The sequence below is a fragment of the Cuculus canorus genome, chromosome 2 (genome assembly GCF_017976375.1).
Source record: "Cuculus canorus isolate bCucCan1 chromosome 2, bCucCan1.pri, whole genome shotgun sequence".
Classification (NCBI taxonomy): Eukaryota; Metazoa; Chordata; class Aves; order Cuculiformes; family Cuculidae; genus Cuculus; species Cuculus canorus.
Genome location: NC_071402.1, coordinates 47,934,153 through 47,947,989, shown reverse-complemented (window position 1 = coordinate 47,947,989; position 13,837 = coordinate 47,934,153). Strand labels below are relative to the sequence as shown.

The 13,837-nt window shown below is 43.5% G+C and overlaps 1 protein-coding gene across 1 annotated transcript in view; it reads right to left on the bottom strand.

Annotated features, from left to right (window-relative positions):
- CDH2 (cadherin 2) overlaps positions 1 to 13,470 on the bottom strand; it is a 115,103-nt gene extending 101,633 nt beyond the window's left edge. The window contains exons 1-2 of the mRNA XM_054059195.1: positions 12,898 to 13,470; positions 2,452 to 2,563 (exon numbers count right to left, since the gene is read on the bottom strand). Coding sequence (XP_053915170.1) covers positions 2,452 to 2,563; positions 12,898 to 12,972 — 187 coding nt within the window. The 5' untranslated portion in view covers positions 12,973 to 13,470. The remainder of the gene's footprint in view (positions 1 to 2,451; positions 2,564 to 12,897) is intronic.
- Between the last annotated feature and the right edge of the window lie 367 nt (positions 13,471 to 13,837).

The following is a 13,837-nucleotide window of genomic DNA, read 5'->3' as shown; positions in this document are numbered from 1 at the left end:
ATGCTTCACTTCTGAATTTGTACTAGTATAAGTATGCAGTTAGACAGGCAAAGCAACCAAGATCAGAATCGGGCCCATGGTTATCCAAGAAGCAAACATATATATATATACATATACTTAACTTGCAGCATCATCTGAATCCAGTTTAATAACCAGAAAATAGGCTTTTGACAACAAAAGTATTTCAAAATGACAGTGTAATCAAATTTAAGTCAAAGCTATGCAATGATGGACCATATGTTTATGTGTAACAAGCAAATTATATGCTTTTAAGCATGTCAATTTTCAAAATAATTAACCATTGCAGTAATTCAGTTGAGGAACTCGTGGTAGGAAATAAAACTCCCTGAGGTCATTTTTCAACCAGCTGATATGATGTGATACATACTGTATGCCTCATATAGTTTTTCCGACTCCTACTTCCCTAAAATGCTATGTGTTTTAATACCATTCCAGGACAAACCTAAAGTCAAGCTTCACTCACTTCTGAGAAGCAAGGGAAGAGACTGTGTGAATGCAATGAGTAATGAGAAAGGAAGTCAGTCTGCCATCCTACACTATTTGTTCAGACTCATTTAAGGCTGTTCAGTCATTATCATCAGATCTGCATGCGCAATGCCAACAGAGAATTAGTGGGAAGTCCACTATGGTTCCTAACTGGTGGCAAAAAGAGAAATTGCAGAAAGGGTCTTAATTCCATGAAAAGCTAGGAGAATTTTCACAGGACAGGGTGAATCTCAAAACCTCTGTGATCTCCATTTTAAGATGAACTAACAGCATGGCGATTAACTACTAACAAACATTTGCTGGTTTCAAGTGGGAACCTTTGGAAAAGCACTTGCCCACTGTGCTCCACCCATTTCTACCTCTCTCTCTAGGTTTGTTTATCATCTACTGAAGGAGTTCTTAGTGTTGATGGCTATTGGAAGCATCTATGGAGAGTTGATCTATTAAGTGGGAAAGCGAGGAAAATTTCCTCTTTATTATTTTCTCAATTGGCAGAACATTTACTTTAACACATGAATTTCTAAACTATCTTTTAATAATAGAAAAGTCTATGGTGGTAGAATATAATTCCTTGAAATTGAACAGAAAAACTTTTATTAACTCGAGTTTAAATACACTAAAGCTAATCAATTAATCCTGCACTCAAGTTTCCATTATACTTCTAGAAAAGCACAAAACAGGTCTGTAAAATATAATTAGAGAGAGACTGGTACATACAGCATGTAAAATCAAGACTACAACTACATTTGTTTTGCAGTCTCATTACATTTTTTTTTATTTAAATGTCTTGATCTGTGTAACCATATAAATACATGAAAGAAAGAACAAATTAAATTAAATCAGTGCTTATTTAAGAAGTATTTGCAACTGTTCAAAATTGGTGTTCTTAGCCAGTTCCACAACTTCCAAATTAGATGGAAAGAAAATTATTTTAGCAGTTCAGACAACAGCCAAATTAATATATGTTTTTAAAAATGTTCTACTTCCACAGACTTGTGTATTTAACTGGTTGTACACTTAACTTGTATAACAAAATGAAACTTTACTGGCTGGGAAATCTAGGAAGGCATGTGCCTCTGTGTCCCACAGACATCTACTCTATCCCTGAAAAATAAGAGACGCAAAAAGACAAATGAACCACCAAATTCCCAACCCGGATGCCACATGAGCAGATGTACTGACTGCAGTGCATCCCCAGTGGAGGGATGCACTCGTCAAGCACGCTGCGAGCTCAGGAGCAGGTCATCCTGAGCCCGGATACCGTGCCACTCCAACACAGGTAGATGCCAGGGCGAGTGAGCAGCACACCATCCATAAGACAGCACCAGCACTGCCCTGGCTCTACGGGCACAGCTCCTTGCAGAACCCAGAGTGCTGCCATCCCCAACTGATGGCTCACAGGCAACCGCTCTGTCATGTTGCTGCCTGTCCTGCGTTTTGCTCTCCACAGGTGCTTCTCCTCAGGTTGCCAGGAAAGAGCAGTAAGAGAACTATTTCTGCATTAATGTGAGCACTAGGACTGGGTGTAAGTGCAGTACTTCTGTAGGAGATGTAAAGCAGAAGGGACTTTTTTATAACTCCTCCATCATTCATACACAGGCTCTAAGAACAGACTGATGGCATATGTATTGTCAGTGGTCACAAGAAACACTGGCGTGGATGTTGTGCTGAGAAAGAGAACTAGTGGACAATCACAGGATGGTGTGCAATGCTCAGTACTTTCAAATTACAGTGAGAGGCTCACGTGCTACCACTAACAGCAACAGATTTTCCAAGTCCTATGACAGTAATCAAAAAAATAATCACAGAGCAGATGATGTTCTTTCCTGCAAGAGTTCGTGCCCTATTTAAGGATGAAAATGCTCCAGAGTGATTTATGGTTATAACTAGAGGAAAGAGAAGATAAAAAAGAAAAAGAAATCAAAACATCTTTTCTAACCATACCATTGAGAAGTGGCTGTCCTCCATGTATGCTCCTTGACACCACTGCACTGTGAACATCTTCAGGAAATCCAGTCTTGCATGACAGATCTTCACAGGTTGCTTTTATCGGTGCCTGAAATACAAGACAAAATTTATGTAATACTTGCAACCCTCACTCACCAGAGAAACATTCCGGTTGGCACACACTCCATTTTGCTGCCGTCTAGTACAAGCAGCGTCTTTGTTTCCAAATGACTGCAATTAGGACCACGAGGGCAAAGGGTTAATCTTTCTGATAACTGGAATGGAAGGAACAAATCCCACTTGTCTGGTAAGATTTAAATAATACACAATCTTCATTCTTCTGACAACTGAACATTTCCACTAAACCATCGAGACCGAAGGGGAATCATAAGGGGAACAAAAACATTCTTTCCTCTGGAAATAAATGTTGCACAAAACCCACCAGCAACCTTTTTTTCATAGCCAGATTACTTGAGAGAAACTGCTGATTTAAAGTGCTTTATTTGGAGTATTTCTCTGTGAGGCTGCACCAGAAAAGTAAACTAAGATAAAATGCTACACTTGCAGTATCTTAGCAGAACTTGTATTTGTGTTCGCTTTCAAATGGATACCATATACAGCCAAATCTTTCCAATGCAATCTCCTTCTATTTCAAAGGGACGTTAAAAGGAGAGCAGCTCATCATTAAATTTGCACAACAAGGGAAGAGTCAGGCACTGAAACTGTTTGTTCTCTCACTTGTTAAGAAAGTTTCCCCTCAAATCATATTCTTAAAGAGTTTCATAAATGCCTTTTTATTAAGAAATATAATACAGCATTTGGAAACTTTGTACTGTAGTGTTCCATGTTCAGAAGATACTTCTGATAGCTTAGTTTGTTTCCAGAACAGTTTGTTGCCAAACTGGAAAAAAAAAAAATTAAAAAAAATCCAATTTTCTGTGGCAAAAGACTAACATTTCTTTTCAGTTGATCATTCTTGTCTCATTTGAGCACCGCACAAGACAACAGCCCACCTTACACATGGTTAAGTGACCGTACATGGCAAACCCCCTTTCACGCTGCACGAGGCAGGGAGACCAGCTCCCACGCCAGCCTGGGCTGACATACATCTGAGAACTCGCAAGAGCCCTCGCACAATCTCAAACACGCCTATGTGCCAAGTAAAGGCCTATCCATGTGCACGCCCAGATGTAGCACACGGTCTTTGACAGCACAAGCAACTGTGCTGCTATATCATACCTAAATCTGATCAAGACTTAAATTGATTTTTCTTTTCTACTCTCACAGATGGGCTTCCATCAAGTAGACCTACTCAAGGCCATGTAAGCACGTCTGCATACATTTGGCAAAGAAAGCCCTACAGGAAAAAGGAATAGAGAAAGAGGAGATGATGGTGCTACACCCATTTGCTATAGCAACCTCAGGGAAATAGGGCATTAGAGCAAAGATCAGACAGGAGCATCTCAAACCACAAGAGTTTTCTCAGGGAAGAGGAATCGGGCTGAAGTGTAATCTCTCCACTGACACATGGTCAAGTTCAGCACATCAACCCCCATTAGAACAATTTTATCACTAATAAAAGGAGGCATTTGTAACAGATTGCACGGCACTTACACCAACATGGTCCTAACTAAACAGCTCGACACCGACACCAGCAAAAAAAAAAAAAGAGAATTAAAATTTGCTATCTAACTCCCAAGTTAATGCATTATCCAGTTAAGCACCCAGTAAGAGAACTTGTAACTATTAACTTAGAATGTGGTGTGGATTTAATTGTGACTTAAGTACGACATGAAGACATCACCTGTGCACACTTACGTACTTCTAACTGTTTATATGAGGACCCTAAAGAAAAAGCAAACAAAATGACAATTTAAGCTACCACGGGCCTATGTTATCTGCAAAGCCGGAACCTGGATCTGTAGCTAAGTCCTAACAGTCCATTTACATACCAAGTTTTTAAGATAAGATGGTAAATCAAAAATAATTAAGATTCCAACTGCCAACTCCAGTTTCCTCGGCCTTAGAACTCAAATCATAGGTTTGATAAGGTTTCCATAATTTGAAAGAAAAATAGCAAGACTCATTTAAACTACTGTACAAAAGGTGACCTCAAAGAAAATCTGATGAAGTGGAAAAAAAAAAAAAAAAAAAAGAAAATAGCCTTTCATAGTATCTTTGAAACAAAAAGGTCCTGGGTGGGCAGCTAAGGAGATAGCAGGGTTTTTACCAAGTCTGCACTGATGAGCCTGGGAATATTTCAGCCTTTCCCGCAATCTATATGTACTAAACAGCTCTTATAAACTGAAACAATGCCCACTGAAACAAAGGCTGGGGGATATGAATAGAGAGCCTTCTTTATTCTTTCATTTGCAGCCATCAATTTTATCCGGAAACAAAAGACTGTACTCTGCTCTCCAAAAACAGGCCTTTGTAAAGATTGTTTGAGAATAAAAACACAAGGGAAGGAAGAATTCAAATTTTCAGCAATTCTTAATCGCCCTATGTTAAGTGTTTTGAATTAAGTAGAAGTTGTAGCTTCAGACGCGCTGGGTCATACCAAGTTCAGCCTAAGAGTACTGCAGGACTTAAAACCATTTTAACTCTAAGCAAGAGAGGATGCCAAAACATTTTTATTTCCTGATCTGGAGCAAAAGGGGAAAGCCAGTGAAGATTATGGGACATATTACTGTAATTTACAGGATTTTGTGTGATTAGTACAATTCCCAAGACTATTTAAAACTTAAGATAATATTACTTGTACACTCATCTACAGAAGGACACTACTTAAAAAACTGTCTTTGAGATGGAAAGCAATTACCTTAGCTTGTGGCCATACAAAACCTACTTATTAGTTACAAAGCTTAGAACAAGCTCAGCACTCAGAAAATTCTCCTCTCAAAAACTAACAGACTGTGCTAGAGCAAAAGAGTTACTCATGAAAAGCTGTGATGCTTTCCTCATTCTTTATGATTTATTTAGCCATTTTTAACCGCAAAATTAGTAACAAGCATTACTATCTGCAGATGCTGTAGAGCTAACACCTAGTCAGAAGTGGTGTCAGATCATGTACGTACATAAACTCAGTACTGTAGATCTCACATTAAATGCAGTAGGCAAACTGCAATTATGGAGCAACAAGACATAAATTAGAAGTCCTCTGTCAAAGTTATTACTCAATCACAATCAGTTAAAAGAATTGGCCATTACGATATACTGACAGCAGTTATACAGCTGCAGTTTTCATACCCTGCTCCTCAGTTACTTCGGTTTCATAACTAGATAGCCAAGTATCTAGAAACCCGTTTAATTTCAAGACTGTATTCCAGATCAATTTAAAAAAAAAAAAACAAACAAAAACCTACAACCTGTTGACAATCTCAACTGCATAATTCCAAAGGATTCATGTTTGCATCTTTTTCTAAACACCACCACCAAGAGTCTTTCAACAACACAGGCCTCACTCTTGCAAAAAAAAAAAAAAAAAAAAAAAAAAAAAAAAAAAACCTGTAAATTAAAACAAGAATAGAGCCAGAAGACAGGATTGCTTCACCACTGTTGAAAGTTCTGGACTAATCCCTCTTTCCAATTTCCATACTTTTAGAAAAGTAGCTACAATTAGAATGCAATTCTGTAAAGAAACATCTACTTAAAAATGCTAGCTCACCACAAAACCGTAGAAGCAATTTTGTATTACAACACACATCCTAAACTTGCAGGATGGGGCTTTTAAACACAGCTTTCAAACAGGGCTGATCTTATTCTCTCTACATTCTCCATACACCACTGATGTTCACTAGAAGCTATTAATCTGAAATATCAGTCGTTTTCCAGTGTTTGCATCTGCATGTACTACAACATTAGATTTCTTAATATTGATCATACCAAAATGCCAGCGAAGTTGTTTCTGAAAGACTGCCTTTTTTTAAGCTCAATGTAGCTTACTCCCATAAGAAAATACGCCTAGGTAGTAAAATGAGAAACAGAAGGGTATGCATCAGAGAAAATATCATACTTACAGTTATAATTGGACATAGTATAGCTGCTAGTTGCCAAATCCAGCCAATTCACAGGGCATTATTGTGCTAAACTCAAACAATGTCTGACATAATTATATGTATGACAGAGCAGGGACGGGGTATTTGAGCTCTCCCTCCTTAATAACCAACATTAATCTGCAATTACAACAGGAATATTCAACTTAAACATAGATCACAGAAACATTTGTGGCTGTGTTTAAAGACTGGGTGTTTCCTCATTAATTTAAAGGCCAAGATGGTACCTAATACTCATTCACAATGTAGGTAACTCTAGAGATCATTCTAACCATTTTTAGCTTTGTGCACATACATCATCTGACACAGTGGGATATGCAGTACAAAGTTGGTCTGATTTTATGACAAGCTTCTACTTACTACCATAAGGCATACGAATGATACTCTGCAGGATGACAGACACATCTCTGCCACGCTTTAGATGCTAAACTTGAAAACATTCAGCAACTCCTTAATCTCCAACTTGCTGCAAAGAAGTGCAGTGACAGTTTATACTCTCACAATACTCAATACTCCAGCAAATGCAGTCAAGTACAATTTGTTTTCAACTGTAGATCGCAACTAGAGAACAAGTAAAATGCCTTTCATTCAAATTGTTCTGGAAGCCAGAAGTTTCCAAAGAGAGTGCCAGGCTACATCCTCCCAGAGGTCATTCAGTTACACTAGAAAGGGCATTCACTATGCTATCTTCACTTCCAATTAATGTTCTACTTCATGAACCAGGACGTTTAAATCAGAAAATCCAGCTTCTTAAAGCGATACTTAAAGCTCTCAAAACATTTTCCCAAAATAACAGGATGTGCAACTTTTATGCTACCATCTGGTTTAAAACGAGTTGCCTTTAACCACCACTGGTCACCATACCTTTACAAATCAGAGAGTCTCACAAACCATGTTTGTAGCCTCTTCCATTAGCCCCACCTGAGAGACAACTCACTTTACTAAACACGGATACATTCATTGGCATGTCCGACATAGCTCAAAATCATAACCTGGATTGGACTTTCGGCTTCCCCCAGCTAGAACATGGGACTGCTGCATCTTTCAAGATGTGCTTCTCCAGACAAGCCATAGCTCCTACCAGGGAAGGATGCCTTAAAATTTCAACTGCAATAACAAAACCAAATGGAATTTCTGTAAGTCTAAATCACATTTTTTACTATTAAAATAAATAAATAAATAAATCAGCCCTGAGTTTGACTACACATTCTCATTTCTCTAATAAGAGAGGAAATAATCTCTCTTTGATTTTATAACAGCCATTGTATTGCTCATGTCAAACACCTCTGCTCATGGAAACTGTCACTAATGCATACAGGAGGATGCTGTATTTTCCCCACCCTTCAAGCGAGGCCTTGCAAAGCCTATCTGGAAAAACTCTTTTGGGGGATCACAGAATTTTAAGTATGTCTTCAGCAGCTGGGTGAAAATTATATGCTAATTATAAGGCATGGAGTCCCAGGAGAAGTCTGTTGGTAAAAATATATTTTTTAAATATGTCAAGGAGTGCCTAGAGGAGAGGATAAATGCGCCTTTTGGAAACATGATATTTAATTAAATACACAAATACTTACTAAAACCAAGTAGCTTAAGTGAAACATTGAAAAGATTTGGCAGCAATACACTTTCCATCTTGGAAGCTGCTATCTTGTACCTGTTTTCATAAGCCATTTAAAAATAGAAAGCCTGGTTTTCCCTCCTTATTCACACAAAGCTCCCATGATCTTTCAGTGAGAACCGCAGGATCAAATCAAATGATAAATCACATAGACTCGGTTATACACCTCTCAGAGTGGACGGCAGTACAGCCCGATACCCAGGTGGTAAAAAGTCCTTCTTGTATCACTCAAAAACTACAAACGTGCTTTAGCAAAATACAAATTCTCCCTGAACTCATCCTGCAATATCATACAATGCATTTTTCCTTCTCAAGACTCACCTCTACACATGCCAGTATTAACTTGACCAACCAGCAAGTCTCAGTTCAGTGGCAGGCGAGAAGTACTACCATAATTACCATTCCTTTTGCTTTCATCACTCTCCACCCCAATAAATCTCTTCCCATCTTTTGCACAACCAGTGCCATTGGGTTAGTGAAATTACACTGGCTACCTGTTAAGAACACTACAGGTTCCTTCTATGCTGCTTTATAACAAAAAGCAATTTAAAATAAAAACATCAGGGAACATCAGAGGTTGCATAACCTTTGGGGAACAGACTTGTATTTTGTATGTGTACACTCTCTGAAATAAATTAAATTCTCACCCTAATGGGAGTGCTGGTGAACTACTGAAATTACTGCAAGTTCTCTAAGCTTTTTTTGTTAACCTAAAAAAAGCATTTACAAAACCAGTGAGAGATGGAAGGAGAGTTTAGTTGGTGAATGATTCTCTTACTCAGCAAGAGGAGTCATTCAACGGTTCCTGCTCCTTACCACATGACAAAAAGTCCCTTACACAAGGCTGTCTGTATTGAGTAAAAATAACTTTACTCACAGCTTCCTCAAGCTATTTTTAAATACATACATGCACTTCTGTCACAACTAAATTGTCTTAATGTGTTACGGTGTTCAGACATTAAAAATAAAACCTAATAAATGAAATTATTAACATAAAAGTGTCACTGAAATGCATTAAGATGGGACATGACAAGGCTCTTCCAATGACATTTCTAGGAGTCCCTCCAATTTCTGGGAGAAGAAAAACAATAGATGAGAAGTTTTTTAATTATACACTTGATGTAGTTGAAAGATATGATCATTCGGGGCAAAATTTTAAAAACCAGTGTAATAAAAGCTATACATTCATCTTTTTAGCACATTAAGCTGCATACACAGGTAACAGTAATACCCACAAGACGAGAGACCAGTGGAAGACTTTCTAGAAAACACAGAACATCTATTAAATATAGTACACTGACAATTCATGAGAATATGTAACTTCTGTTACATCAGCAGCATATATACTTCTGAGCTTGCTACAATACCTGCTCAGATAATCAGAATTGTGTAACACACAAAATCATCTCCTGATTGGTCAACCAATGACTTAAATTCCAAAAATTCACTGTCCATTTACGCAACATTATCAGTCCTACAAGAGAGGTTAAAAGCAGTTTTTAAAAAGTCTCTTCACAAAATAAGTATTTAAATAATACATCAAACTTAATATCCAAAGTGAAACTCCAATGTTATTTTCTTCAGTTCTGCAATTATCTGGATTTTTGAGGATGTGTCAGTGGTATCACTCTCACCTAGACCAGAGAGATTGGAGAGCTCTCTGCTGCAATATCCTGACACATTTAAGTTTTCAGATAGATTCTTTGAACACAAAGCAAAACCAGAACAGAATGATCTACATCGTAAAAGGCTGAGCCACTCACATAACTATCCTGTTCTGGGGCTTATGAAATGTGTTATAAAATATATTCAGTTCACTTTGAAAGGAGTTAATTATGCTAGAAACTGATTTATTAAAAAGAGACACCTTGGAACTCACTTTTGTACTTACACAATCACGTATTTACAATATTACTTAAAATAGATTGATTTTTAAAAAATAATAATGTGACACAGATCTATATTAAGAGAAGGGAGACGCACCCACAAGAGGAGACCTCACTACCACTTCTGCACAGAACTGCATTAATATGCCTCACCTCAGTTCTGCCAGCAGCTACTGCTGGGGGTCATTATGAGAGGGGTGCAGCTGGAAAGAAATGCCATGGCTGGATTCTCAGCGGAGGCGGCTTAACAAGAGTGTCATTTAGGCTACCAGCTTTTTCACCTGGATACATTTGCTACAACCTGGAATAGGACCAAAACTGCCTGCAGGGAGTAATAACTTACATCCTCCGTCATAATTCGAATTCAAGCCAGACACTCAGGCACAAAAGGCTCCAAAACTACTTTATTATTTGTTTCTGACTTATAAATGGATGAGGATCTACCAAGTGATCCAATCACATTATACATTAAAAAAAATTATTCCCTTTTTGAGCACTCCATTTCTTATTCCCCTTTTGAGTTGATTACTATCTAACAGTAGTTTCACTCCTGTAAACTCATGCTACCCTTCCCACTCCTTCCTCAATTCTGTTGTTATCCCAGTTCCAAACACGGGACTACTGATCTGGCCAGAAAAAGCAAGCCGCACTCCTTTTCTCCTCTGTCTGTCAGGTTTTTCAAAATACTTCCAGACTCATACTGATCTGTTAACCAGCAAAGTACAGTTTTCATTCTCTTACATCTCATGCAGGCTTAGATTACCAAAAACCTAAAGCCCTTTTTCCTGTACGCAAACAGCACCCACAGATCTGCCTTAAAACCTGCTTCCAGTTATGATCTTTAAAGTAATTCCATAATGATGGTTTTATCTCTGATGGACATCGAAGTGATCAGTAACTCCAGAAAATGAAGGTAGATAGCTTTTGTGTGGCTGAGAGGAAAAACTAATTAGAAAGGTTCAACGTTTTCAGAGAACCCGATACAGATAACCTCCTACCAACCAAAAGGAGTAGATAGGATGACAGGGGAAAAAGAAGTTACACTGCACCCAGCTTCTGAAGGTTCTTAGCAGTGTGCATAAAAGAGGAGGGGGCAGCTTTTAAAATGAAAGTGTTGTACAGACACAGGTCTATAAATCTGATTTCATACCCAAGTTCCAATTTTGTTACACACTATTAAAAATCAACCCTAACCTGATTTAATGGATACCCAAACAAGGGGGAAATTGGATTCCCCAACCGTAACGTGCCAGTGACACCGAGTGATACATAAAAGCAATAGGGCTAGTTCCTGTCCTTAATTCATAGCTTGTGCTTCAATTTCAAACCTGCTCTGGGAAGGAAAAAAAAATGGAATAAGAGCTTACTGCAGAATTTATGCTTTAAAGATTTATTGAGATAGGAAGACGAAGAACTGGAAGCATGTACAATAAACAGCACGTAAGAACTTAAAAAAAAAGAAAAGCTGCATGTACAGATCTGCGGAGATACTAGCATTCAGAGGCAGAAACCAAACCAAATAAAAAAATTAACTAATACAAAAAAAAAAGTCACCCCCACAAAAAAAACCCGCCCAAAACTTAACCCAACTCAACATCCTGGAAGTAGCACATCACAAGTTTCTGAGCAGGGTGTCTGCTTTCCCACGAAGAGGCTGAAGCCCAGCTGGACGCTCCGTGTGTCACCCAACCCCGGGTGCTCTTAAGACTCGAGAGAAAATCCCCGGCTGCCGCGAAGCCCCAGGGGAGCGAGGTGCCGAGAGCCACCAGCCCCGGGAGCGGCTCGGAGCCCGCGGGGAAGGAGCGGGGGACCCCGGGAGCGCAGCTGGGAGGCGGCGCGGCTCCCCCGTCCGCCCGGAGCGCCGCACCATGGACAGTGGCCGCCGCCTCCTGCCCTGCGCCAGCCGCTGCGGGAGGGCGCCGCACCCCGGCCTCGCCTCAACCCGCTCCCCCGGCCCGGCCGAGATGCCCCGACCGTAAATACCATTAAGAGGCGATGATCTGCGCCATCTGTCCCTGAGACTTACCGCCCTCCCCACCCACGGCGCCGGATACGAGCGCGGCGAGCACAAAGCCCACCGCCGCCCCCCCACCTGCTACCAGCCTCCACTCGGGGTCCCACCCCGGCTCCACGCCAGCCCCACCACTGCCCTCGCTGGGATCCACGTTATCGCTCCCACCCTTCCTCCCCCGACCCAGACGCCCCCTCGCAGGGACCGCTACTTTCTCCGCGAGGAGACACGCACGCACACCCCCGCACCCCCGAGCATCCCCGTCAGCCCGGGACACGCGGGGAGCCCGCCGGGGGCAGGCGGCGGCAGGACTTCGAAGATAATAAATTAAACACCTTCGGAGCCAGAGCCCGTCCTAGTGGAAATTCCCGTTAAACGACAGGGGGTGGGGGAAGCCCAGAGCCCAGGCAGAGGCTGATTAAATTCTTCCCGGGAAGGGATTAGCGGGAGCCGGGGGTGGCGGAGGCGCTGCCCCTACCCGGCACCCCCCGAGCGCCCTTCCCGGTGCGGGGAGGAGGGGGCGACGTTCCTTCTCTCCGGGACTTTGTCCCCCCACTGCCCAGCGCCGGGCCGAGGGGACACCGCACAGCCCGTCCCGCTGCACCTGCTCTCCCAGGAGCGAGGAGGGGAATCCGCGTCCCGGGGACCCCCCGCTCCTCTCCAGCGCTGAGCACGAAGCTCCCCCGTGCCCGGAGCAGGTGGCTCCGCGCAAGCGACCACAAGCCACCCCAGGGCACGGCGGCAGCCTCCGCCTTCCCGCGCCCCTTCCCCAGGACCCGCACCTCGGCGGCGGAGTCCTCCCCCCCTCCCGCCTTCCCCGCCGGGGAACAAAGAGCCGCATCCCGGCCGCGCTGCCCGCCGGCGGTGCCTTACCTGCTGCAGGGCCGCCAGCAGCATCAGAGCCAGCGGCGGCAGCATCCGCGGCGGCGTACCCGCTATCCGGCACATGGAGGCGAGGAGGGGCGGCTGCGGGGCGGCCCCCGGCAGTCCCGGAGCGCGGCTGAAGCGGGGCGAGGGCAGCGGCGAGGAGGGTCGGGGGCTGCGGGCGGCGTGTGCCCCCGCCGAGCCGCGGCGCCGGCTGCCGCTCTAGCTCATGGGCAGCGATGCGGCGGGGGGGGGGAAGCGGAGGGATGGAGAGGGGCGGAGGACGGGTGAAACTCGGCTCTGGGTCAGGCTGCTTTTCTCTCCGGCGAGCCCCCTACGTGGTGCGGAGGGTGGGCTGGGAAGAGGAGGAGTAGGATGGGCGAACAAAAGGCTGGGAGATAAGAAAGAAGTACCGCTGCTGCGAGGCCGGTGCGGCGCTGGCGGCTCCCCCGGCTGCCTTCCCCGCGCCCGGATGGTGCCCGCCTGGCTCCTCCCGGTGCCCCCCAGCGAGCTCGGGCTCAGCCCAGCGCCGCCGCTGCTCCGGCCCTGCCGCACGCTCGCCTCGCACTTTCTCTCTCCCTTCTTTCTTCTCCTCCTCCTCCTCCCTCCACCCCTCCCCCTGCACGCAAAACCCTCCGCTGAAGCACAATGATAACAATACCCCAGCAGCCTCTGCCCGCCGTGCGTGTGTGTATGCGCTCGCCCGGTGCCTGCCTGCTGCTGGCAGCTCCCCCGCCGCCTCCCGTCGCTCCCCGCCGGCCGCACGGCCAATGGGAACGGCACGGCCAGCGCCGCGGAGCGCTGCCCGTCCTTGGGGACCCGGCGCTGGGGGGCAGCGGGACGGGCTGCGCCTCGCCCCGAGACGCCGACAACAGCTTCACGGGGGCAGAAAATAAATCCCAGCCCACCAACTTGCTGTGCTGCAGTCGCCTGTGAGGGCGAGGGGAGA